General features: G+C 49.2%; 1 protein-coding gene across 1 annotated transcript in view; it reads left to right on the top strand.

Annotated features, from left to right (window-relative positions):
• The window catches only part of LOC123745508 (putative transcription factor SPT20 homolog-like 2), a 175,663-nt gene that overhangs the window by 106,359 nt on the left and 41,696 nt on the right, over positions 1-27,608 (top strand). The window contains exons 17-19 of the mRNA XM_045726086.2: positions 7,539-7,648; positions 13,694-13,847; positions 16,617-16,777. Of these exons, the coding sequence (XP_045582042.1) occupies positions 7,539-7,648; positions 13,694-13,847; positions 16,617-16,777 (425 nt within the window). The remainder of the gene's footprint in view (positions 1-7,538; positions 7,649-13,693; positions 13,848-16,616; positions 16,778-27,608) is intronic.

Raw genomic sequence — 27,608 nt, 5'->3', positions numbered from 1 at the left:
TCCGATAAGCCGATCACACTCGACCCCGTTAGCCAGATTTGTTTCTTAAATGCTGGATGTACATCATCATATATATTTTTGGTTACAGATTTGGTTTAGTCATATTATTAGGATAATAAAAAGTTGTTAAAATTCTTGTTTCATGAATGCTTTATTGAATTAGATGGAAATTCTCCAAGCTATCTCTAGCTGGCCATCTACTGCCACCTACAGAAGAGTATTTTGGAGGGAGACAGTAGTGGGAGCAAGGAAGTGAGGGTGGGAGGAAGAACAATAGTGATACCAGGTTGATGGGGTTCTGGGAGTTGTTCTACTCCCCAAGCCCGGCCCGAGGCCTGGCTCGACTTGTGAGAGTGAGGATGACTCCCTCCCGTTCATGGTGGTGATGTACAACGAGTGTTAGGCCAGGAGTTTCACTTATTTATCTCTAAGTGGTAAAGATTATATTTTATATTCGGCAGCAAGTCGACCCTTGGTTTTGGAGAGATTTTTAGGCTTCAAACTCTATCATTTATATGCTGATCCGGCGAAATATCCGCTAGTCCGGCTTCTATGGACATTTTGGCCGGATAGAGAGATAACTTTATCTGGCCACAACTTTTGCTGGATTAGGGCATTTTCCGCATTGGCAGATCCCGGATTAGTGAGTTTCTACAGTACTTTGCTTTTTTTCCATTTCCTGCTTCATGTGTGGGTTATAATTACCTGAGTGCTTAAATTACCTGAATTAAATTACCTAAGTGTTTAAATTACCTGACTGTAGTTACAGGATGAGAGCTACCCTCGTGGTGACCCATTTTTCCCAGTACTTTTTGTCATATGATACTTTGAAACTACAGTTCAATCTCAATTCGGCTTGAGATTGGATTCGTTACAACCGAGATGCCTTCTGGTGGCATGTGTGAGATGCAGTTATTCTGGGGGGAAGCTTCTTGTGGCTCCCTAAAGCTATACACTGAGAAGATTCCCATCTACCAGGTCTCATCAGCCGAAGAGTTCTACAGGCCTAGTAGGGACCAACACCAGAACCTGGCCACCCCTCACAGAGGCACGGGAAGCAGTGACATTTTGACACCTCACCAGGAAAGACAACCAGAAAGCCAAGGAGTAAAAATTTGGGTGCAGACAGCTTCAGCGTTGCATGCGTGTTTTAGGCTGCTGCAGCGCACTAGGTTGGTTGCTCACCCGGGTGCCTCGAGGCTGCCCCATTTTGGTTATAGGGACCCGGACTTGGGGGTGTTGGTCGCCTTGACTTTGGTTTCGTTCACACCCCCTTGTCCTTTCCATGCTGTAATTCCTGTTCCCCTTCCCCTACTTCCGGCTCTGAAGGAGGGGAAGCACAATCGACTTGAGAATGGTTCAGGACGGACTGAAACATTGTCGTCCCTTCACCTTCTAGTGTGTGGTCTGGTCAACATCCGAAGGAGGGGAAAGAGGGAGCCCCAGACCCCGACGCCGGCGATCCACCCTTCAGTTCTCAGGCTGATGTGTTACTGGCATGGTCTTGTGCCTCTGGCTCCTGCGATTTGCCTCAGATTCTGTGCCTTGTGGCGTGGACTTGTAGTGTGCAAGCCAGGAGTAATATTCATCAATACTCAGGCTGCATGTGCCTAGGGCCACCTTCCCTAGGTGCCCTGTAAGTATAGTACTACCCTTAGGGCTTGGGGCCACCTTCCACAAGTTACCTCGGGATCTAACCCCACTGTATCTTTTACTGCTCGGTACTTGGCTGCCCTTGGAGTCAACTGGGGTCTTTGTTGCCCGTGTTTGCCTCTGGGTAGGGGGGGGTAGTTTTCGTCACTGGTAGGGGCACAGGGTACTGCACAGCTAGTTTTCACCTCTTACAGCGGCTGGCTCTGTTCCGCCTGGGTACGTTGTCCTCTTGCAGGGTTTTGCTTTTGTTTTTCTGCATGGTGAGGGGGTCTGCCTTAGTGGTTGTCCCTTCTGTGTTGGGGTGTATATATCTATAATTATATCTATTCTCAGTTTTTGTGTGGTTGGTGGTACCCCCTTGCTAAGCCTCAGTGAGTGGACACGTTCCAGGGGTTCAGCTATCAGCAGATTGGTTGGTAGTCTTGAGCGCCAGTTTGCAGTACCCTGCCTGGGCTTCCCTTAGCATATTAATAAGGCTACGGTCCCTGGGAAACCCCGTAGGGGCTCCGTGGTCCAATGGATGTGACCCTTCAGTTACCTCTCGCTTCGTGCGAGTCGGAAGGTTGCTCTGTCCCCCTCGTCTCTGAGGGACAATCACCGGTTGTGCCTCCGCCATGCTGCCTGTTGGGTCGGTGATTCTTTTGACCTGGAGTCGTGCGATGTTTGTTGCCTGTACGTGCTCTAGTTCACCCAAGCTACTGATAATGATATGAGGGTGCAGGCGGCAACTGCATTGCATGCTAGGTTTAGGTTGCTGCAACGCGCTAGGTTAGTTGCTTCCCCGGATGCCCTGAGACGGCCTCGTTGTGGTTTTAGGGACCTGGACTTGGGGGTGGGAGTCGCTTCAGCTCTTGTTCCGTCCTCCCTCCCCCCCTTGTCCATCCGATTCCTCCCCCCTTGCTTACGGCTCCAAAGCTACTGAGGGTTTCGGAGTCAAGGCAGGGTTTAGTTGGTGTTGAGACTCGGGCAGTCTCAGGGGGAGTCCCCTTCTGGGGTGATGGCGGAGGCATTCGCGCTTGGTCCTCCTGTCAGAGTTTTTGGGGTCTGACAAGTGGGCCTCCTTCGTTCCTGCTTTTTCGACTGCTCCTGCCTTTTCTTTAGATGCGGGGGTGTGGAGGACAGCTCAGCCCCTGATCCTCAAGGTGAGGTTCCTGGGAGGGGAAGGGTTGATTTGGGGGCCTTTTAACCCCATTGGACCCCTCTTGCATTTTTGTACCCTCGGAGTGGGGCTTGGTGTTACAGGGTGTCGGGTTCTCTTTTGCTCCCTCCAGGTAAGAGTTGGATTTGGCGTCTACCCCTTTCCGGGTTCGATTCCGTGACCCCGACGGTTCTTCAGTTCTGTCTTTCCAGAGGTTTCCGGCTTCCCGAGTCCAGTCCCAGTGGGTGTGGGGCACCCTTGCGCCTTACCTCCTACGAGACTCGGATTTTGCTTTCGTGATGGATCCATGTTCCTTTGTGTATTGATCTTCATGTCCTTACTGGGTTCATTATGAAGTTCCGGAGTTGTCCTGGTTAGCAGACTGCCCTTTCTTCTCTTTGGAGGCGTGGCATACGTTCTGTCGGTCCCGAACGCTTTTGTGGCGGAAGGCTCAAACGGCATTGCAGGTTTTCCTAGGGGCGCACTTGAGCATCTTATTAAGTGCGTGTTTGTCCTTGCCCTTCCGCGGGATGTTGGTGTGATGCAGCTTCATGTGCAGGTTCCTTCCCTTTCGGAAGGGATGCCTACATTGGTTGCGGAGGACTTGCGTACGCAGGGCTGCTGGCCTCATCCCTGCAGTTCTTCTCCCCCCTTGAGCTGTCTTCAGACTGGCTTGTGGTGAATGTGGAAGAGCTTAGGGCCGCCTCTGGGTCTGGTGCATTGCCTTCGGTGGCCTGTACTCACCTAGTTGTACTCACCTAGTTGTGTTTGTGGGGGTTGAGCTCTGGCTCTTTGGTCCCGCCTCTCAACCGTCAATCAACAGGTGTACAGATTCATGAGCCTATCGGGCTCTGTCATATCTACACTTGAAACTGTGTATGGAGTCAGCCTCCACCACATCACTTCCTAATGCATTCCATTTGTCAACCACTCTGACACTAAAAAAGTTCTTTCTAATATCTCTGTGGCTCATTTGGGCACTCAGTTTCCACCTGTGTCCCCTTGTGCGTGTTCCCCTTGTGTTAAATAGACTGTCTTTATCTACCCTATCAATCCCCTTCAGAATCTTGAATGTGGTGATCATGTCCCCCCTAACTCTTCTGTCTTCCAGCGAAGTGAGGTTTAATTCCCGTAGTCTCTCCTCGTAGCTCATACCTCTCAGCTCGGGTACTAGTCTGGTGGCAAACCTTTGAACCTTTTCCAGTTTAGTCTTATCCTTGACTAGATATGGACCTGTGCATCGTCTGCGCTGTTGAATCTGTTTGTGCCACTCCTGCGGGATGCGGTTTCGCATTTTTTTACTTCTGAATTCGCATGTCAGCAGGCGGTGCTCGCTTCTTCCATGGAATCCGCTTGGGCCTCTGGCTCTTAGATTGTTATCCCCTTTTTGTCCATTGCTGTTTGCAGAGTCTGCGGTGATGCAGTATCTGCAGGTGGCTTCAGCTAGTTGCCATCCTATGTCGGAATTGTTGGGCCTCTGGGGGGCTTGTGGGGCTCATGGAGCCCCCGTCCTGATGGGGTCGTGCAAAGGCTCGGGGTTCTTTCTCTTGTGGTAGGCCAGTGGTGTCAGGTTCAACTGCAGCATAATCTCCAGTGCCGTCTGTTTCTGTTCAGTGCGGGGATCACCCTTTGGCCTTTTAGGTGCTCGTAAGGTGCATCGGCCCATTTGCGGTTCATCCCATTGACGGGCGGTGGGGAGGAGGCTCGCTCTGTTTGCTTGTGCCTGGTCCCATGATTCGAGGCCCTTTCGGGTCGTTTCGTGCAGCCTGTGGTGGTGTTCTGTGGCTCCTCCTCCTCTGTGGGGTTTGGAGCTGGTGGGGCAGGCGTCTTCTGCGCTCTGTCAAGTCATATCGTGTGGGTTTGCTTGGGCTTGGTCGAAACGTCCTCGTCCCTCAGGTGGATCTCCCGCCTATCGTGCGGCCCTCCGGTTCATTTTGGACTTGTCTCGTCAGAACCCGTGGGTTTATTGCCCCTCCTTTTGGATGACTACTCTGTCCCAGGTCCATCTTCTGTTGGAGCCGGGTGCTTGGATGGTGTCCCTAAACCTCCAGGATGCATATTGGCATGTCCCGATTCATCCACAGTTCAGGGACTGGCTCGGTTTTGTGGTGGGATGTCAAGGTTACTGCTTTCGTTGCCTTCCATTCAGCTTGAATCTGGCGCCTTGCATTTTCACTCGCCTTACTCTGGTCGTGGTGGCCTGCTTGCGTCTGTTAGGTGTTGGGGTTCTGGCCTACCTTGACGACTGGCTGGTTTGGGCTTTCAGTCTGTCCACATGACTGCTCGTCAGGGATTTGGTTCTTTCCCAGCTCACTGGGTTCGGGTTCTTGGTGAGCTGGCGGAAGTCCCATTTGGTTCCCTCTCGGGTTCAGTCTTGGCTGGGTCTTGTTTGGGATCCTCGGACCGCTTCCTTGTCTCTTCCTCCAGTGGCTTTGCTTCATCTGCGTTCCCGCCTTCATCTATTTCTGAGGGGCTCCCGCGTAACGCGGAAGTTGCTCGAGTGTTTGTGCAGGAGCCTAAACTTCGCCATTATTGTCTACCCACATGGTCGGGTGTGGCTTCGTCGGCTGTTCTGGTTCCTTCAGTGACATCCCTTCTGTCCAAGCCCTTGCTCAATGTGCTCAAGGATGCGTCATCTCTTGGCTGTGGCTTTGTGAGTAGGTGCTCACCAAGCCGGCCAGGGGCAGTGGGTTCCGTCCCTCCGTCGGGCTAACAGCACTGTGCAGGAGTTCGCGGCTGTGTGGATGTCGCTCTGGAGGATTCGGGTTTCTCGCGGATCGATGGTCCGGCTCCATTGGGACTGTTTCCTGGTGGTTTATTGCCTGAACCTCAGAGGTTCAATGCAGTCCTTGGCTCTTTGGGGCTGGTCGCTTCAGGTGACTCGTCTGCTGAGTTCTTGGGGTTTGGTTACCCTGGTGGTTCACGTTCAGGGGGGTGTCCAGTGTCCTGGTGGACGGCCTGTCTCAGTTCATTCCCTTGTCCAAGGAATAAACGGTTGACGCCAACTCGTTCCGTTGGCTCTGCCAAACGTTTGGGCCTCCAGAAGTGGATCTCCTTGCATTGGTGTGGTCGAGGTGTCTCCCAGTATACGTGGCGCCCTAACTCAATTGTGTGGCCATCCGGGTTGATGCCTTTGGGCAGGACTGGGCAAAGTGGGGTTACCTATACCTCTTTTCCCCTGATTCAGCAGTTGCTCCAGGTCCTGGCTCGTTTGGAGACTTACCACGGGAGAATTGTCCTTCCGGCTCCTTGGTGACCGGGCCAGCCTTGGTTTCAGGTGCTGCTTGCTTGGTGTCCGAACCTGAGGGTCTTCCCACGGCTCCCCCTGTTTCAGGAGATCAGTCCTGCCTTTTACGAGGCTGGTTCGCTCTTCTCCTCAAGTCTTCACGTCTGGTCTTTCTGACGCGAAACTATCGCCATTTGTATGGGGCACAAGTGGCTTCGTTGGTCTCCCATCTGCATGCCTCGTCTTGGCGGCAGTATGAAGTTTCCTGGCGGTCCTTCCGGTTTCTCCATTCACTGCGTAGGTGTACTTCGGTCTCTGATTGGGTTGTTTTATTCTTTATGTCCTGGTTATTTCAGGACCATCAGGGTTTAGATGTGACAATATTCGGCATATTCTTATGCCGAATACTGTCACCTCCTATCGTGCAGAGCTGGCGGAGCCACTCCAACTTGCGTTCGGTATTGATGTTAGGTCTGCTCCGGTCTGCAAGTTGTCTTGTGCATTGTTTCATCTCCAGCCTGCTCATGCGTCGCCTGAGCCCTCCTGGTCCTTGGACCGGGTGCTCTTTTTCCTCTTGGAGCTCTTTGCTCTTTGGCAACATGTCTTGGGTTGACATTCGGGCACGGGGTTTTTGAAGGTCGAACAGCATCCTGGCCGCTTGCTACCCTGTCATTGTCCCTGGTCCTCGTAGGGCTTGCGTAGCATTGGGTCAGCGGTTGCAGCCAGTTGTCTTGGCTTCGCGTTGAAGAATGAGGACTGATCACTGCCCGGGTAACCAACGGGGCTCCCCCCCAGAAAACCAGTGTTGAATGAAATGAAATGGCATTTTCTGGGTGAGTCCCGGTATGCCATTCCCGGTATGTGAGTGAGTCCAGTCGGCGGTGTTTTCGGATATTTTATCATCCAGCCTAAGTACTGAAGGGGGTATTGCTGGCATGGGGGTCAGGGGCTCCCCCTTCCCGAGAGGGGGGGTTTGCGCAGACAGCGGCGCAGTAACATGATGACATCATGCTCGTTTTCTAATTTTCGTTTGGGGAGTTCTGTCCACTCGCTTAGCTTGCAGTAGCAGTAATAGTTTCACCAGAATAGGGGTTTGTTTTGTGGCGCCTACCTTTCTGGGTGCCAGATCCGGTCGATGGCAGACATAGTATGCTCCCAAACACATGGGTGTTTCTATAGGCCATCGCTCCTCGTGCCTGTCTTGAGGGGGGCTGGGTTCTGGCTCATGGTCTTCGTAGGCAAGAACTCCAAGCACATTGACTGATGCCAGAAAGTTATTCATATCCATTCAGCTCTGGGGAGCCTCCGGGACTCGTCCAGAAAATGGCATTTCATTACATTCAATGCTGATTTTTTGTTTGTTGCTGTATTGTCTTTAATTTTCTTTCCTGACATTACCAACACTTTTCTGTTCTGGGCTTACATTACAGTGTATTTTTAAATTAATGAATGTTTAATTATATAATTAAACAGTTATTGTATTTTATATTTTTTATAACATTGTTCTTTTTGACTCTACAGGTACACCATCAGCAGATAATCCTGCTCCACAGAGAGGTGGGCCGTCACTACTAGATCGTCTCTCTGCCCAGTCTTCAAGTGCTGTTGCTGCTGCTGCTGCTGCAAATAAGGTTAGATTTTAATACTGTATTGTATAGTTTATATTGTGTAATCAGGAGAAAAACTGCCTTTATTTTACAATCTGCCATGGGTATATGAAGTTCTGTTTAAGTAAAGTTTATTTAGTTAAAGATGTTAACCTGGTATATAAAGTCTAGCTTTTGTTGTTATTAATGGAAATGTTTGTCTTAGTTACAGTACCTGTTTGTTTTACTTGTGTTAAATTTTATTTTTCATTTGTGTTTGAGAGTATGTATTAGTAAATGAATGTGATTCTGTGTGTGAAGTTTTCCTGCACGTTTTCATGAGAGTGGTGTCCCCGCCACTTTTACCTCCGTCATGCTGGCTGTTGGGTCACTGACGCGCCTAGGGAAGGAAGCCTAGGGGCTTCCTTCCCTAGGCGCCTGTGAGTACTGCCCTTGCGTGTCAGGGTTATCTTCTCTGGGGCGTTCGGGAACCGCTCCCGTAGAGGTTCTTGCTGCTCAGCATTTGCCTCGCCCTTGGGGCCAGCTGGGGCTTGGGGCCCTTGTTTGGCCCTGGGTAGGGAGTGGTATTGTGCTGGTTAGGGCGTCAAGGTGTTGCGCGGCCTGTCACCTAAGCGGCGACCGGTTCCTGTTGCTCTGGAGACGGTGTACTTTTGCGGCGTTTTTCTTTTGTTTTGTTTTTGTTTGCCTGGTGGAGGTTCTGCCTCGTGTGCCCTTGTCTCAGGGTGACAGTCACCTGTTTTGCCTCCGTCATGCTGCCTGTTGGGTCAATGACACCTTTGACCCGGCGTCTTGCAAGTCCTGTTCTCTGCTTGTGCTCCAGTTTTACTCTGAGGATGTTCCTATTAGGGTACAGGCAGCATCAGCGTTGCATATTAGATTTAGGTTATTGCAACGCGCTAGGTTGGTTTCCCACCCGGATGCCCCAAGGCTGCCCCGTTTTGACTTTAGGGACCCTGACCTGGGGGCATTGGTCGCTATGACTTTGGCTCCAGCCACGCCCTCTGGTCCTTCCCCTGTGGTTCTTCCTGCACCTTCCCCCGTGTCCGGCTCCGAAACGTATGCGGGTTTCGGCTTTGGGACAGGAATTAGTTGGTAGTGAGACTCGGGCTGCTTCGGGGGCTGCTCCATCCGGGTCGGGGACGGAGGCATTTGAGCCGGTTCCTCCTGCCGAGGCTTCTGGGTCCCACCAGCAGACCCCCCTTCTTGTCTGCCTTTCCCTTGGACTCTACCTTTTCTTCAGGGGTAGAGGGTTTGGAGGATGGCTCTGCCCCAGGTCCCGACTTAGGGGATCCTGGGCTGGGGAGGAGTCGACCTGGGGGCCTTGGGCCCCCTCTGACCCCACTTGGGTGCTTTTGCCTTCCCCGCGGGGTTTATTGTTGCAGGGGGAGGGGTTTTCTTACTCCCTTTCCCTGTATGAGTGTGATTTGGGTTCGGCTTCTCCCCAGGTTCGGTTCCGGGCGCCTTTGGGTACCTCGGCTCCATCTTTCCAGGGGTTTGCTACTTCCCGTATCTCCGCGAAGGTGGCTCGGGAAGCTCTTGTTGCATACCTCTTGCGAGACCCGGGTTATGCCTCCCCAATGAATCCGTCCTCGTGTTAGTTTGGTTCTTCTTCCTGTTTTTAGGTGCGTTTGGAGGTTCTGGAGTCTTCCTGGCTGGCAGACTGCCCTTTCTTTTCGTTGGGGGCGTGGCATGGGTTCTGTCGGACCCGCACACTTGATTGGCGGGAAACTGCTACTTTTATGCAGGTTTACCTGGGGGGCGAGGTTGAGCACCTTAATGCGTGCTTATTCGCTCCCGTGCTTTCTCGGGATGTTGGCCTTTTCCAGCTTCACGTGCAGGTTCCTCAGCTTTCGGCTTCATTGGTTGCGGAGGAGTTGCGCTCCCGTGGGCATTTGGCTTCGGTCTTGTATTTCTTTTCCCTTCTCGAGCTCTCGTCTGCTTGGCTTGAGGAGGATGTGGGAGCGTTAAGTGAAGGGCCTTCGTCCGGGGCGCTGTCTTCGGCAGCTAGGGCGTCGGCTGCACTGTTGAAGCTCTTTGCGCCCATCCTGAAGGAAGCGGTGTCTCTGTTATTTGCTTCTCGCCTCGCGTGCCGTCAGGCTGTGCTCGCCCTCTCTTTGGAATCCGCTTGGGCCCTGGCTCTTAGGCTTTCGTCTCCGTTTTGTCCGTTGCTGTTTGCAGAGACTGCGGTGTCTCGGTTTCTGCATGCGGCTTCGTCTAGTTGTCGTCAATGGCGGACTTGTTGATTCTCCGGAGCGGTCGTTCTCAGCAGTTTCGGAGGGGTCGTGCCAGGGTTCCGGGTTCCGCTGGTCGAGGTGGGCCATTGGTGCCAGTTTCTGAGCCGTTGTTCCCTTCGGGGCCAGCGTCGTCTGGTCGGCGCAGTGATCGCCCTGTTCGACGGTTGGGTTCTCATAAAGGGCGTCGGCCCTTTCGCGGTTTGTCCCGTTGATGGGGCGATGGGGGGAAAGCTCGCTCTGTTTGCCCACGCTTGGTCCCACAATTTGTGGGCCTTTTCGGTTGTGTCATCCGGCCTGCGGTGGCGTTGGGCGACTCGTCCTCCTTTGGGGGGTTCGGGGCTAACAGGGCAGGTTTCTTCTCCTGCGCTTCGTCCAGTCGTCTTGGAGTGGGTGCGCTTGGGCGTGGTCGAAACGACTATGTCCCGCAGGTGGGTTTCCCGCCTGTTTCCAGTGCCGAAACGGGACTGTGCGGATCTGAGGTTCATTCTGGACTTGTCCTGTCTGAACCCCTGGATTCCTTGCCCCTCCTTTCGGATGACTACTCTGTCTCAGGTCCGGCTTCTGTTGGAGCCGGGTGCCTGGATGGTGTCCCTGGACCTCAAGGATGCATATTGGCACGTTCCTATTCATCCGGAGTTCAGGGACTGGTTAGGTTTCGTGATGGGGCGTCACGCTTACCGTTTTCGATGCCTACCTTTTGGCTTGAATCTGGCACCTTGCGTTTTCACGCGTCTGACCCGGGTTGTGGTGACCCGTCTGCGTCTTCTAGGGATTCGGGTTTTGGCCTACCTCGACGACTGGCTGGTATGGGCTCCCAGTCGGTCGGCTTGTCTGCTAGCCAGGGATATGGTTCTTTCCCAGCTCGCCAGGTTCGGGTTCCAGGTAAACTGGAGGAAGTCCCATCTGGTTCTGTCCCAGGTTCGGACCTGGCTGGGTCTTGTTTGGGATTCTCGGACCACTTCCTTGTCTCTCCCTCCAGAGGCGCTGCGGGACCGCCACTCACTCGGCGGTTGCTCGAGCGGTTGTGCGGGAGTCTGAACTTCGCCGTACTAGTCTACCCGCCGGGTCGGGTTTGGCTTCGGCGTCTGTTTTGGTTCCTTCGGGGACGTCCTTTCCGCCTCTCTCACGATCGTTGGGTTCGTCCTCCGGGGGTCTTATGTCGGTTGCTGCATCACCGGCTTCCTCTTCGGGCTTTTCGGGGTTCGGTGCCTTGGCGCCTTCCCGAGCCCTCGCTCGATGTGTTCACGGACGCGTCGTCTCTCGGCTGGGGCTTTGTGACCAGTGCTCACCAGGCAGGCCAGGGACGGTGGGGTCCGTCCTTCCATCGGGCTCACAGCATGGTTCAGGAGTTCGCGGCTGTCTGGTTCGCACTTCGGAGGATTCGGGTCGCTCGGGGATCGACCATTCGGACTGTTCTCCAGTGGTTCATTGCCTGAACCGCGGGGGTTCTCTTCGGTCCTTGGCTCTTTGGGGTTGGTCCCTTCGAGTGGTTCGTCTGCTGGATTCTTGGGGTTTGGCTCTCCGTGCGGTTCACGTCCGGGGAGTGTCCAACATTCTGGCGGACGGTCTGTCTCGCTTCCTTCCCCTGTCCACGGAGTGGACGGTCGACGACGACTCATTTCGTTGGATCTGCCAGATGTACGGTCTCCCAGATGTGGACCTCTTTGCGTCGGCGTGGTCCCGGCGTCTCCCAATATATGTGACGCCCTTCCCCGACTGCAAAGCGTTCGCGGTGGATGCCTTTCGGCAGGACTGGTCGAGGTGGTGTTACCTGTACCTCTTTCCTCCAGTCAAGCTGTTGCTTCGGGTTCTGGTTCGGTTGGAGACATTCCCAGGGAGAGTAGTCCTCGTGGCCCCTTGGTGGCCGGCCCAGCCTTGGTTTCCGGTGCTTTTGGCTCGGTGCCCGAACCCGGGACGTTTTCCGCGGCTCCGCCTCTTTCAGCAGGTCGGCCCGACCCGGTACGGGGCTGGTTCGACTTCCTCCTCTGCTCTTCGCGTCTGGTCTTTTTGACGCGGGTGTATCACTATTTCTATGGTGATCAGGTGGCTTCGTTGATGGTGTCCCACCTGAGAGCTTCGTCTCGGCGACAGTATGAAGTTTCCTGGCGTTCTTTTCGCCATTTTCTGGCTCTTCGTAGGTTGTCTTTTCTTTCGGATCGGGTTGTTTTGTCCTTTCTTGGCTTTTTCAGGACCGTCATTTGATGCCTAATACTGTCGCCTCGTATCGTGCGGCGCTGGCGGAGCCGCTCAAGCTAGCTTTCGTGGTGGACGTCACATCCGCCCCGTTTCGTAAGCTTTCCCGTGCTATGTTTCACCTCCGGCATGTTCATGCTCCTCCTGAGCCATCCTGGTCCTTGGACAGGGTGCTCTCCTATCTTTCCTCTCCTCGGTTTGTGGTGGCCCCTTCGGTTCCTGATTGTTTTCCCAAGGCTTTGTTTTTGTTGGCATTGGTCTCTGGGGGCCGGGTAGGGGAGCTTCATGCTCTCCTCCAGCGCTCTTTCGTTTCTGCTCTTTTGGTCCTGGGGGTAGGTTTGTCCGTTTGCAGCCTTCTCCATCTTTTCTGGCGAAGAATGAGACGGCTGCTTTCCAGAGGGGTCCGTGGGTCATTGATGCTTGGTTAGTTCAGCTGGGGGTGCATCATGTGTTGTGTCCAGTTGCAGCACTTCGCCGTTACCTGCGCGCTTCAGCCGGGGTGGCTGGGGATGCGCTTTGGGTTGATCCGGTTTCCCTTGTTCCCTGTTCCAGGGCTCGGGTTTTCCAGGTTGTCCGCAGGGTTATTAAGTCTAGCCAGCCTGCGGTCTATCCTTGCGCCCATGACATTAGGAAGTTTGCGGCTTTGGCTGCCGTGTTTGGTAATATGTCATGGGCACATATTTGGGCGCGTGGATTTTGGAAGTTTAACAGGGTCCTGGCTGCCCGTTATTTGGTGAACGTCCCTGCTCCTCGGCGTTCTTGTGTTGCTTGGGGTCGCGGGTTGCAGCCAGTTGTCTCGACTTCGTGTTGAGGAGTTTGTGGCCGCCGCCTCCCGGGTAAGTCCCATTTTTCCTTCTCTTTGGGTATGTAGCTCCAGGGAGCAGTAGGGGCTCCCCACAAAAAACCAGCGTTGAATGTAATGAAACGCCATTTTCTGGGTGAGCCCCGGAGGCTCCCTGGTTACCCTCCCTCCCATCCAGTCGGCGGGATTTTTCGCGTTGGTTGAAGCCTACTTTCCGAACTGAAGGCAGCCGGTATGGTGAGGTCCGGGGGCCTCCCCCTCCCGGGAAGGGGAGGGCTGCGCGGACGACCGGCATGGCAGTAAATTGATTGTTTTCCTTGGGATTGTAGGGAGTTTTCTACTTCTCTGTTCGGTTTTTGTTGTTGTTTCTTACCATGTGGGGTTTGTTTTGTTACGTCTACCTTTCTGGGTGCCTAACCCCGGTCGATGGCAGATAAGGAAAACCCCCAACCATATGGGGTTTTCCAGGGCCATTGCTCCCTGAAACCTCTCTGAAGGGGCCAGGTTCTGGCGCTGGTACCTGGTAGGTCTGAACTCCATAGCTAATCTCCCGGTCTAACATAACATACATTAGCCCGATAAGCTCCAGGAAGCCTCCGGGGCTCACCCAGAAAATGACGTTTCACTACATTCAACGCTGGTTTTTTTGCACTTGTATATAAATTTACAGAGTTCCCAGTTATTCTTTTCATATTGTGACCATATATGGATGTAACATTTCTATGTAATATTGAAAATTTAAGGTACAGTTTGTGCATCAGTCAGTTATGATGTATATAGTATTCAGTGTATTACACAGTAATTAACCATAATTTCTTAATGTATCTTTGAACGGTGTAGCAAGATGGCAGTGTAGTCAAAGTTGGAGGTAGTGTGAGTGGTGCGTGCAGCCAGGCTGGGGTTGGCAGTTCTGCAGCAGCAGCAGTGTTGCGGAGTGACAGCGGCACTGGTGGACCACCTCCTAATGTCAATATTGCAAGTCTTAATCTACCTGGTAAGTCTACACTTATGCTTGTAGTTATCTCTCACTCTTCCTGCTGCTCTTCCTTATAGTAGTAAAGGTCTGTTTCATTTGTCTCCTCCTCTGGTTTCTCTTCCCTCTCATCTTATCTTCAATCTCCTCTTCCTCCTCCTCCTCCTCTTCCTCCTCCTGCTCTTCCTCCTCCTGCTCTTCCTCCTCCTGCTCTTCCTCCTCCTCCTCTTCCTCCTCCTCCTCTTCCTCCTCCTCCTCTTCCTCCTCCTCCTCTTCCTCCTCCTGCTCTTCCTCCTCCTCCTCTTCCTCCTCCTCCTCCTCCTCCTCCTCCTCCTCCTCCTCCTCCTCCTCCTCCTCCTCCTCCTCCTCCTCCTGCTTCTCTTCATCCTGCTTCTCCACCTCCTCCTCCTCCTCTTCCTCCTGCTTCTCTTCTTGTATCCTTATTGTTTTTCTTCTCAATATCCTCCTTCCTTTTTCTCCTATTCCTTCCTCTTGCCCTTTATCCTCTATAATTTCACTCTCTTTTTCTTCATCTCTTTCCCTCACACACACTTCTTTTCTTCAAGCTCTTCTTCCTATAATTACATAGGCCTGCATTTTAAAATTGATTTTGTGTTGTTAGAGTTTCATGCACTAACTCTACGTAAGCTGTTTGTGCCGAGTTATAAAACGATAATGGTTTCCCTCAGAGTAAGTTTCCAACTCCGCCTGTATTTGATAAAACCTTGTCTTTCAGTTAAAATTCTCAGGTTTTGAATGGCAAAGAAGTGGAAAGTTATAAAAAAAAATTAATACTGATGTCTTCAGTGATTTTTGCTTGTGTTTATGTAGCTAGCAAAACATGTTATAAACACTAACAGTAATCTGCGAACATGTTAGGCTTTCAATATATTAGGCACATCTCTAAGACTAGCCACAGAACTACTAATATTATCACATTCTTTTCACTAAAGTCTGAATATGACTCGATTTCCATAAGGTTATAGTGTAAAGGAGCATGGGTTCATTTCAGCGATGTGTAGCCTGCCAAACACACACCGAAACTACAACGTTGGTACAACGTTCAGACAAGTTTTAACACCTCATAACCAGTTATAACAACCAATATAGCAAGTTGTAACAACCTTCTAATACGTCATAAACACGTTAAGCCAAGACGTAAAAACTTTAATACAAGTTGTAACACGCGGAAAATAGAGACAGTTACGATTTGTTTCCAGGGAGGTTCATGAAATAATGGCCGAGTGCTGTGTCTGGCTGCCTCGTGCGGTGAACATCATAACTAGCATTCTGTTCATTTATATCTAAACCTTGTACATAGTCTTCATCACAGTTGGTATAATCTATGACACTATTAATGAAAAATAATTGTAGTTAATTAATTTATTCATCATTATTAAGTGGTGGTGTGGCCCCTTGTTGCACAGTTGTGCTGCGTGCTGCAGCTGCGTCTGCCAGTCTTGATCACTCTGGCAGTATTGAGGCGCCCACAGCCAGGATGCAGACGATTCTTTTTCAAGATTTAAACTGTTTACTAGAGTCTTGAGGCACAGGATATGAGCCCCATGTTCCTGCAGGAGTTTTCAATCGTTCCCTATATACCTAAAGGTGCCTTAAGGCACTATGCACTTGACCAGTTGAGTGCCTTTACCATTGTATGGCACACATCATATATTATGGGGAATGGGGGTGCGCACTCCAGCATATCATCTTTGTTAGTACGTCGTAAGATTGAAAACTTGCAGGTACACAGGGCTCACATTATGTTCCTCAGGACTCCAATAAACAGACGCCATCTTGAAAAAAAGTATTGTCTGCATCCCTCCTGGCTCTGACAGCCTTAGTACTGGAAGAAGAAACCATTTTTGACAACCTGCCACAAGCTCCACAATGAGGAAAGGAGCCATTCAGTAGGAAGGATGGAGAGCATACCGACGCATAGAAGCCCAAAACCAGCACTCACACAACACAGAAAAGCACAAGGAGCAGAAGGGCAACCCCACATGTGAAGGGACCAGGAAAGCCAACCAGGGACGTGTACTCTGTCAAAAGACAAGTGATGTGAACAACCAAACCCCGAAGGCCAGAAACAGCACCCAGCCCCTGTGGAGCAGGGAAGAGAGACCCCTTCCCCATAAAGGAACCACTGAGGAACCCTGAAGAGGCCAGTGTGCACAGCCAAAGCCCCACCGACCTGCATTGCGAGCTGCATTAAGTGAGGGTTTTGTTCTCAAGGGAACCGTTATTTATCATTTAGACATTCCATGTCTCTTTGATGTAGTTGACTTAGCCCGAAGCCAGTCTTGAGTAGTTAAGCCCCCAGTTTATTAGCAAGTAAGTTCTTAAATAAACTTTTGTCAATTGTGTTGTGTTGCTGTGAAATCCATCTTCATAGATATTGCTACTCTCCTTGGTGTCTTAACACCTGTACAAGCTTTTTATTATTTCAACAAATGTGATGTGAACCCTAGAAAGTTTTTACTTAATCATGTATTAAGAAACTTGTATGGCCAAAATGAATCTCAACCTGATTAACACCAATCCAAGACTGACCTTCCACTTGAGGTCCCATTCGACCAGTGTACCCAGGTCTTGTATCATTGCTCTAGTAGTTACTGGGCGTTCATAGCTTTTAATGAGTTGTCTGCAAATTGGTGACATTGTATACAGAAGGTCATCAAGAAACAGTAATATCCCACATCATACATTACTCTTTTATACACTATTGCAGAGATACTTTTGATATATTGCATTTGTTGAATCATTTTTATTTGTGTTATTACTTGCCAGGCTTAAATGTAGCAGGCTTGCAGAGTCTGACAACCAACCTCAGTGGTCTTCAGAATGTTCAGGTGACCATCCCTGGCTTGGCCGTGCCCATATCACTCTCACTTAATGTGCCTGTCAGCAGCTCCACTGGTGTCATCCTCTCATCACCACCACCTGCAAGTGTAAGTTCTTTACATACACTTTACATACACAACTTTTTGTGTACATACAACTGTACACAACTTTTTGTGTACATACAACTGTACACAACTTTTTTGTGTACATACAACTGTACACAACTTTTTGTGTACATACAACTGTACACAACTTTTTTGTGTACATACAACTGTACACAACTTTTTGTGTACATACAACTGTACACAACTTTTTGTGTACATACAACTGTACACAACTTTTTGTGTACATACAACTGTACACAACTTTTTGTGTACATACAACTGTACATAACTTTTGTGTACAGCATTTTTGAAACTTTGTTAATTCACTTATCCACTCTTTCCCATTTACCAAGGAGTAATTTTCTGGGAAGTCTCCTGTTGAGACTTCCTGTTGCTTGCAACGTGAATAGCTCCACCCAAATTGATTCACTCCAGGGGACCAAAGGCCAACACCTGGCCCTCCTCCTCTGCCCAGGAAGCAGAGGATAGGATATCAATCAAACCAAGAAAATGCCACTATAAAGGTAGATCAAGACAAAACAGACAACAGCAAGGTAAACAAAACACTGAAAACAAGACTCCAAAACAATCTACCCGGACATTAGTCTGTTCAGAGCACCACCAAGTGGCCATGTATGTAGGAACTGGATTTGTCCAGCTGTCCTCCCTCAACAACACCTCACACGCCCTTATTCTCCTCCCACAATACTGTTTTTGCATTTATTCACTATTCACAGATGTTATATATAAGTATTTACATGTTTTGTTCACCATAACTGTACATCTAAGCTTGTATGGTGAGTAAAGGTAATAAGACGTAGCTACTCCCACAGTCAGCTGGTGACGGCCGCCCTCAAGGCCAGACGCACTAATATTTCTCCTCCAACAATACTGTTTGTGGTGTTATTACACTATATAAACACATTATATATAAGTACATGTTTTATTCATGGTGAATAAAACATGTTCAACATGTTTTATTCACCATACTTGTACAAGTAAGCTGGTATGGTGCCCAAAGACTATAGTGGCCACCAGTAAACAACATGATAAGTCGTGCAGACAACGCACTTCCCTCACCAAAATGGTGGCCCCCAACATACTCCTGTTGCTGTTATTACACTCTAGACACAGATTATATATAAGTATCTACATTTGTGTTCATCTTAGTGAACCACTAAGCTGGTGTGGTAAGTCCAGTCAATAAAAGGTGGCCACACACAGTCAGAAGACGACGCCACCTCCCTCCCTCCCTCAACATTACTCCTCCCTCCATGGAGCACAGCGCTAAGTATCACCACAATCCTGCTATTATCAGAATCCTGGTCAGTTTTATCACAGTCAGGGGTCTTCTGTAATACTATTATTGCTAAATAATAGCATGAAAATATATATTTTAACATTTTTAGGCGATGCTGTGGTCACAAGCTGAATAGCAGTGCTTTGAGCTCATGCTGCGTACGTCAGCCTTGGTGGCTCGCTCAGTACTGAAACTCTCACACCCAAGCATGTTGGCCACAAATTTTTTTCTAGGTGGCGTCTGTCAACTATCAGTCATGGCTGCACTATAGCTGCCCCTATCCCACTTGGGCATTTAAATTAAGGTGCTAGACACTAAAACAGCTATTAATGTATTGCGCAGTTTCAGTTTTGTTTCTCAAATTATCTATATATGTATTGCGCGGTCTAAGGTCTAAATTTAACACTTGTTCTAATGATGTTTTTAGATGTTTGCATCAGATTTGCTGGTGCTCGCTGCTGCTGTGGGTTCAGCTGCTTCTGAGCTGGTGCTGGCTGCTGTTGTACCAGTGCTGAGTACAGCTGTGCTCGTGCTGGGTATGACTGTTGTACCAGTGCTGGGTACAGCTGTGCTCGTGCTGGGTATGACTGTTGTACCAGTGCTGGGTACAGCTGTGCTCGTGCTGGGTACGGCTGTGCTCGTGCTGGGTACGGTTGTGCTTGTGTTGAGTACAGCTGTGCTTGTGCTGGGTACAGCTGTTCTCGTGCTGGGTACGGCTGTGCTCGTGCTTGGTACAGCTGTGCTGGATACAGCTCTTCTCGTGCTGGGTACGGCTGTGCTCGTGCTGGGTACGGTTGTGCTTGTGTTGAGTACAGCTGTGCTTGTGCTGGGTACAGCTGTTATTGTGCTGGGTACGGCTGTGCTTGTGCTTGGTACAGCTGTGCTGGGTACAGCTGTTATCGTGCTGGGTACGGCTGTGCTCGTGCTTGGTACAGCTGTGCAGGGTACGGCTGTGCTCGTGCTGGGTACAACTGTTCTCATGCTAGGTACAGCTGTTATCGTGCTGGGTACGGCTGTGCTCGTGCTTGGTACAGCTGTGCTGGGTACGGCTGTGCTCGTGCTGGGTACGGCTGTGCTCGTGCTTGGTACAGCTGTGCAGGGTACGGCTGTGCTCGTGCTGGGTACGGTTGTGCTTGTGTTGAGTACAGCTGTGCTTGTGCTGGGTACAGCTGTTCTCGTGCTGGGTACGGCTGTGCTTGTGCTTGGTACAGCTGTGCTGGATACAGCTCTTCTCGTGCTGGGTACGGCTGTGCTCGTGCTGGGTACGGCTGTGCTCGTGCTGGGTACGGTTGTGCTTGTGTTGAGTACAGCTGTGCTTGTGCTGGGTACAGCTGTTATCGTGCTGGGTACGGCTGTGCTCGTGCTTGGTACAGCTGTGCTGGGTACAGCTGTTCTCGTGCTGGGTACGGCTGTGCTCGTGCTTGGTACAGCTGTGCAGGGTACGGCTGTGCTCGTGCTGGGTACAACTGTTCTCATGCTAGGTACAGCTGTTATCGTGCTGGGTACGGCTGTGCTCGTGCTTGGTACAGCTGTGCTGGGTACGGCTGTGTTCGTGCTGGGTACGGCTGTGCTCGTGCTTGGTACAGCTGTGCAGGGTACGGCTGTGCTCGTGCTGGGTACGGCTGTGCTCGTGCTTGGTACAGCTGTGCTGGGTACGGCTGTGCTCATGCTGGGTACGGCTGTGCTCGTGCTGGGTACGGCTGTGCTCGTGCTGGGTACGGCTGTGCTCGTGCTGGGTACGGCTGTGCTCGTGCTGGGTACGGCTGTGCTCGTGCTGGGTACGGCTGTGCTCGTGCTGGGTACAGCTGTGCTCGTGCTGGGTACAACTGTTCTCATGCTGGGTACGGCTGTGCTCGTGCTTGGTACAGCTGTGCAGTGTACGGCTGTGCTCGTGCAGGGTACGGCTGTGCTCGTGCTGGGTACGGCTGTGCTCGTGCTGGGTACGGCTGTGCTCGTGCTGGGTACGGCTGTGCTCGTGCTGGGTACGGCTGTGCTCGTGCTGGGTACGGCTGTGCTCGTGCTGGGTACAACTGTTCTCATGCTGGGTACGGCTGTGCTCGTGCTTGGTACAGCTGTGCAGGGTACGGCTGTGCTCGTGCAGGGTACGGCTGTGCTCGTGCTGGGTACGGCTGTGTTCGTGCTGGGTACGGCTGTGCTCGTGCTTGGTACAGCTGTGCAGGGTACGGCTGTGCTCGTGCAGGGTACGGCTGTGCTCGTGCTGGGTACGGCTGTGCTCGTGCTGGGTACGGCTGTGTTCGTGCTGGGTACGGCTGTGCTCGTGCTTGGTACAGCTGTGCAGGGTACGGCTGTGCTCGTGCTGGGTACGGCTGTGCTCGTGCTGGGTACGGCTGTGCTCGTGCTGGGTACGGCTGTGCTCGTGCTGGGTACGGCTGTGCTCGTGCTGGGTACGGCTGTGCTCGTGCTGGGTACAACTGTTCTCATGCTGGGTACGGCTGTGCTCGTGCTGGGTACGGCTGTGCTCGTGCTTGGTACAGCTGTGCTGGGTACAGCTGTGTTCGTGCTGGGTACGGCTGTGCTCGTGCTTGGTACAGCTGTGCAGGGTACGGCTGTGCTCGTGCTGGGTACAACTGTTCTCATGCTGGGTACGGCTGTGCTCGTGCTGGGTACGGCTGTGCTCGTGCTGGGTACGGCTGTGCTCGTGCTGGGTACGGCTGTGCTCGTGCTGGTTGATTTTCTGCTACAAGTTCTTGCAAAATATTGCTTCATTTTTGGCATTAATAATGCACTACTAGTAAGCCCCTGAGACATTTTGTTGTATAACAATACAGCTGTAGTCAAAAAATAGTAAATTCCACGATTATTATTCCACCGGCAGTTAAATACTGTACGTCTCGGACAAAGCTAAGGGCACTGGGTGCATACTGTACAAACACAGACTAGGTCTATACATACATCCTACAGTAGGATGGTAACATAGATTTCTCTTAAATATTCGATTTACATCAAAATTTATAATTTTGGGTTATATATTTAGTTTAGCAACATTATAACGATAATAAGAGCAATAAAAAATACTTATTTTAGAACTGATTTAATTATTTTATTATTTTGAAGCCGTTATCTTGAGATGATTTCGGGGCTTTAGTGTCCCCGCGGCCCGATCCTCGACCAGGCCTCCACCCCCAGGAAGCAGCCCGTGACAGCTGACTAACACCTAGGTACCTATTTTACTGCTAGGTAACAGGGGCATAGGGTGAAAGAAACTCTGCCCATTGTTTCTCGCCGGCGCCTGGGATCGAACCCAGGACCACAGGATCACAAGTCCAGCGTGCTGTCCACTTGGCCGACCTGCTCCCTGTAGGTCACTGAACTGTGGCGACAAAATCGAACAAAACTCCGCCTGGTGTTGTGTGCACACGGATTAGACCTGTCCACTTGCACTGGAGTTGTGCCACCAATAATATGAATAATTTCTCAAATAGCAGATATCTATTATATTTACAGTACTGTATATTTTTGGTTTTATTTAGTTTAGTTTAATTAGGATAATTAAGAATTATTAAAACACCAGTTTAGAAATGATTTATTAATCTGAAACGTTCAAAGTCATGGGTCACTGAACTAGGACGACACAGATGAAAGTGAGTGAAACCTCACTGTAAAGTGAGGTTTACAGTACAGTATTCCCTTATCTGTCCACCCTCACTCATCTTGTTTCATCACAGAAAATGTATATAAGAAGATTTCAACACATTAGCTAGCTATTCACACTTCAGCCTTTAAATTAATTTACAAAGATACGTGGGCCACAAATCAGTGAACGAAAATCATTGAAACTTAGTCGTTCACTTGTGTGGACCACTCTGGCTGGTGTTTGGTTAATATGCTTTACTTGTTGTGTGGACCATTCTGGCTGGTGTTTGGTTCATATGGTTCACTTGTTGTGTGGACCATTCTGGCTGGTGTTTGGTTCATATGGTTCACTTGTTGTGTGGACCATTCTGGCTGGTGTTTGGTTCATATGGTTCACTTGTTGTGTGGACCATTCTGGCTGGTGTTTGGTTCATATGGTTCACTTGTTGTGTGGACCATTCTGGCTGGTGTTTGGTTCATATGGTTCACTTGTTGTGTGGACCATTCTGGCTGGTGTTTGGTTCATATGGTTCACTTGTTGTGTGGGCCATTCTGGCTGGTGTTTGGTTCATATGGTTCACTTGTTGTGTGGACCATTCTGGCTGGTGTTTGGTTCATATGGTTCACTTGTTGTGTGGACCATTCTGGCTGGTGTTTGGTTCATATGGTTCACTTGTTGTGTGGACCATTCTGGCTGGTGTTTGGTTCATATGGTTCACTTGTTGTGTGGACCATTCTGGCTGGTGTTTGGTTCATATGGTTCACTTGTTGTGTGGTCCACTTGTGTGATCCAACTTGTCTTATGAAGGAATTATTAATTGTAACCTGTGATGGAATGGGAAAGTTTTCCACCACTCTGTGAACTCTGTCCCAACAGCGTAAGCTTGTGGACCACTTGTGGACCACTTGTGCAGTTCACTTGTGTGTGGTCCACTTGTGTGATAGAACTTGTCATATGAGCAAATTATTAATTGTAATCTGTGATAGAATGGGAAAGTTTTCCACCAGTCTGTGAACTCATGTCTCGACATTGTAAGCAAATCCGAACATTCCCCGCTTCGACGAATCATTGTTCTTTGAACCGAGTGAGTAAATCTGGCCTGAAAAGTGTAATTACCTAAGTGTAGTTACCTAAGTGTAGTTACAGGATGAGAGCTACGCTCATGGTGTCCCGTCTTCCCAGCACTCTTTGTCATATAATGCTTTGAAACTACTGACGGTCTTGGCCTCCACCACCTTCTCACCTAACTTTTTCCAACCGTCTACCACTCTGTTTGTGAAAGTGAATTTTCTTATATTTCTTCGGCATCTGTATTTAGCTAGTTTAAATCTATGACCTCTTGTTCTTAAAGTTCCAGGTGTGCGAACTAGCCTGAGATTCGTTGAATCGGGGTACGTTGAATCGAGGTTGTACTGTACTATATACATCCACTATCAACACACTTTGAACTGTGCAAGTTTGTGATAATCAGTGAAGCGGTCAACAGGGGCACAAGGCAACTTTGCACTCAACTCACCAAGTGCAGATGGATCTTTGCTTCTATTCCCTACATTGTGTGTTCTCATTTGTGTTCTACAGGGAGTCGGTCGGCCGAGAGGACAGCACACTGGACTTGTGATCCTGTGGTCCCAGGTTTGATCCCGGGCGCCGGCGAGAAAAAATGGGCAGAGTTTCTTTCACCCTATGCCCCTGTTACCTAGCAGTAAAATAGGTGCCTGGGTGTTAGTCAACTGTCACGGGCTGCTTCCTGGGGAGGAGGCCTGGTCGAGGACCGGGCCTCGGGGACATTAAAGCCCCGAAATCATCTCAAGATAACCTCAAGATAACCTTCTTGCAAACAACGCAGACATGTTTACCCTTTCCTCGTGTGCCTGTGCTGATATATAACCAAGCTTGTGTACAGCCAGATTTCCTTACTCCTGAGTCTGTCAGGAACTGCATGAGGCATTGTTGCTGGCACACCATATGTCACAACACTGCCCTCCACCCCATACTTTACCAGTAGTTGTGACACTAGAGCAACACTGTTTGGATGGATTGGGGTTCTCTTGCCAAATTTCACGAGATACGTGTTGAAGCAGTTCAGCAATGTAACATCAACCAGGTGGATAAACAATTTCTTCGTCCACTTCACAGATTTTTGCTTGCACTCCATGGCACCAACCATCATGTCACATTTACCTACAAACTGCATATATATATTGTAGTCAATGACACAATCAGGTTTATACACTGGCAACCTTGTTGTAAAGTTCACTTTGCCACTGTCCAACATGGCACCGGTGTGAATAGTTGTCAACATATTCGCCTCGTGTCTGTTCCTCCAGCGCACTGATAACATTTGATCACACTTTCATAGATGACAATCACCCACTGCAATACCAATGCCAAACACTGGCATTTCCCTCCAGTGGGTCTTGACAGTGCCACATATGCCGGTGTTGTGGTCAAGGAGGAAGCTGGTCAGCAAGGGGCTGGTATAGTAGTTGTCTGTGTATAGGATATGCCCCTTGTTCACCAACGGTTCCATGAGTGTTTTCACGACACTGCCCGAGAACCCTTGGGGATCTTGACCTGGTATGTCAACGTCCATACCTGAATACTGTATCATGTTCATGACCATACCAGTTTCGCAGTCACACTTGTGGACCACTTACGTGATCCAACTTGTCACATGAAGGACTTATTAATTGTAACCTGTGATAGAATGGGAAAGTTTTCCACCAATCTGTGAACTCTGTCCCAACATCGTAAGCAAATCTGCACATCCGCCACTTCAGCGAACCAGAGTACACCGAACCGGGTGAGTAAATCCTGCCTGAAAAGTGTGTGACCTAGCCAGAGATGCAGTGAATCGGGGTACGTTGAGTCGAGGTTGCACAATTACGAATCACTAAGCCGTTCCGATGGGTGTGCTAATCACATAAAATGTTTGTATTTAGCCCCATAAGTTTGAATTTGGACTTGTTTAATCCATTATTTAAGAGCACACACATAAATTTGGGTTTCATACCTATCATATTTAAAAATAAAAACACATTCCGGGTGACTCCAAGTAATTTAAAGTTGAACACTGACTACAGTCACTCGCTGGAGTCAAGAGGCGTTGTGGTACCCCAGTGGGAGCTGTGTAACTCATAATAAAATCATTATGACTTGTGACACTGGTCACTGACTAGCCACTGGGGTCCATTTGTGAGAAAACTTACCAGTAGGATTTTGTAATTACTGTATGTATTTTATTTATTTTATTTTATTCATTTATTAAATACTTATATTTCTATTTTACTATTAAATTATTTGTGAGTGGACTGTATAGAGCTAATTTATCCCACTGATAAACCTCCTTCACAAATTTTGAGGGGTTTATCTTTGATTTCACCTACACAAGAATTGACCTGTTAGTTACTAGGACTGATTATATTTAGTTATAGTAAATTCACATTATTCAAATTAACTAATGCTTATTAATATTATTTAAAATACACCACAGCTTAGCTGTTGTAGTAGTAGAAGTTCTCCCCTACCCCAAAAGGGGGGAGGGGGGGGGGGGAGCCTGCTCAGGCGAGCTGGCTGCTCTTCCCACCAGTTCGTTCGACTGATGTGCTTGGTGTCAACACGCCTCCTCTGGCCTCACTTTATGACTGGCTTTTGCGTTTGTGGCTTTGCCAGCTTTGTGTAGTGTGGCAGCCAGGTGTTCTCTGGTACGTTGGGCTGCATGTGCCTAGGGCTACCTTCCCTATGTGCCCTGTAAGTACTTCCCTTGCATGTCATGGTTATATTCCCTGGTACGTTTGGGTCTCACTCCCGATTGAGGGATTCGTTGCTTGGTGTTGTTCTTGCCCCTGGGGTCCGTCGGGGATCTTGGGCTTCCCGTCTTACCCCGAGTAGGGAGTGGGGTTTTGCTGGAGAGGTACACTGCGGTTGGTGCAGCCTGCATACAGCGACGGCTGGCGATTCTTTCTGGCAACTGCTTTGTGTGTGTTGCTTCAGGGAATTGTGTTTTGTTTTTGGTGTATTTGCATATTTTTGGTGGAGGTGATCAGCCTAGCTTCCCATACGACCTACCTAGGTTGTGTTGGTGGTCCTGCTCTGTTGCCCTGAGGTTTATGGTGACTTCCGGTTGTCAGTTTGCCTGCAACAGACAGGGTTTACCGCCTTCGCTAACCCCAGTGCCTGGGCTTCTTGTACCTTACGTGCCCGCGAATACCCCGTTGGGCTCAGAGGTACCATGCATGCATCTTCCGAGCCCTGTCTCGCCTTGTGCGATGCTGATGGTTGTTCGTTGCCCCCTGCCTTGCTGTGACAATTACCCGTCCTGCCTCTGTTATGCTACCTGATGGGTCGGTGACACCAGTGACCCTGAGTCATAAGAATATAGGTAACTGCAGAAGGCCTATTGGCTCATAAGAGGCAGCTCCTATTTATAACACCCAATCCCACTCATATACATGTCCAACCCACGCTTGAAACAATCTAGGGACCCCACCTCCACCACGTTACGTGGTAATTGGTTCCACAAATCAACAACCCTGTTACCGAACCAGTATTTACCCAGGTCTTTCCTAAATCTAATCTTATCCCATTTATATACATTGTTTCGTGTTGATATTTTTAATACCCTGTTAATATCCAATTTGTTATAACCATTCATTCACTTGTGAACCTCTATCATGTCACCCTTAACTCTTCACCTTTCCAAAAAATGTAATTTAAGCTTTGTCAATCTTTCTTCATATGGCAGGTTTCTAATTTGCAGGATTAACTTTGTCATCCTACGCTGGACACGTTCTAATGAATTTATATCCATTCTGTAGTACGGCGACCAAAACTGAACTGCATAGTGTAAATGGGGCCTAACCAGAGCAAGATATAGCTGAAGAATAACATCAGGTGTCTTGTTACTAATGCTTCGATTAATAAATCCCAGTGTCCTATTTGCCTTATTACGAACATTTATGCATTGATTTTTTGGTTTTAAATTTTTACTAATAACTCCCAGATCCCATTCACAATCTGACTTCGCAATCTCATAGCCACCTACCTCATATCTTGTAATTCTATCATCATTACCTAGCCTCAAAATCTTACATTTGTCAGCATTAAACTGCATCTGCCAATCTTTTGACCATTTCAAAACCCTATTTAGATCATCTTGAAGTGATGGAGTCTTTTTCCGTGTTTATTTCCCTCCAGATTTTAGTATCATCGGCAAATTTGCAAATATTGCTGCTCAAACCTGAATCTAAATCATTTATATATATTATAAACAACAGAGGTCCCAGGACAGTGCCTTGAGGCACTCCACTTACAACATTTTCCCACTCTGACTTAACCCCATTTATACTAACTCTTTGTTTCCTTTGATATAGCCATGCCCTAATGCAACTTAATATAGTACGCCTAATACTGTGAGCCCCTAACTTTATAATCAGTCTTTCATGTGGCACTGTATCAAAAGTTTTACTAAAGTCAAGGTACACAACTTCACAAACCTTACCACTATCAACTGCCTCAACTATGCTGGAATAAAATGATAGCAAATTTGTTAAACATGAATGGCCTTTAGTAAAACCATATTGTGAATCATTTACCAATTTATGTTTTCAAGATGAAGAAGAATGGTATATGCAATTATCGATTCAAGTAACTTTTCCACAATAGACGTTAAGCTAATTGGCCGATAGTTTGACACAAGTGAACTATCTCCTTTCTTGAAAATTGGTACCACATTAGCTACCTTCCACGATTGGCACTCTGCCCGACTCTAATGATTTATTAAATATGATAGACAGTGGCTCAGAAAGCTCCTCTTTGCATTCCTTAAGCACCCTGGCAAACACTTCATCCGGACCTGGGGATTTGTTTGGCTTGAGTTTCACTATTTGTTTAATAACATTCTCCCTGGTAACTGCTAAACTAGTCAACCTGTCCTCTTC

Source organism: Procambarus clarkii, chromosome 71 (assembly GCF_040958095.1).
Source record: "Procambarus clarkii isolate CNS0578487 chromosome 71, FALCON_Pclarkii_2.0, whole genome shotgun sequence".
Classification (NCBI taxonomy): domain Eukaryota; kingdom Metazoa; phylum Arthropoda; class Malacostraca; order Decapoda; family Cambaridae; genus Procambarus; species Procambarus clarkii.
This window is presented reverse-complemented; position numbering and strand designations above follow the sequence as displayed.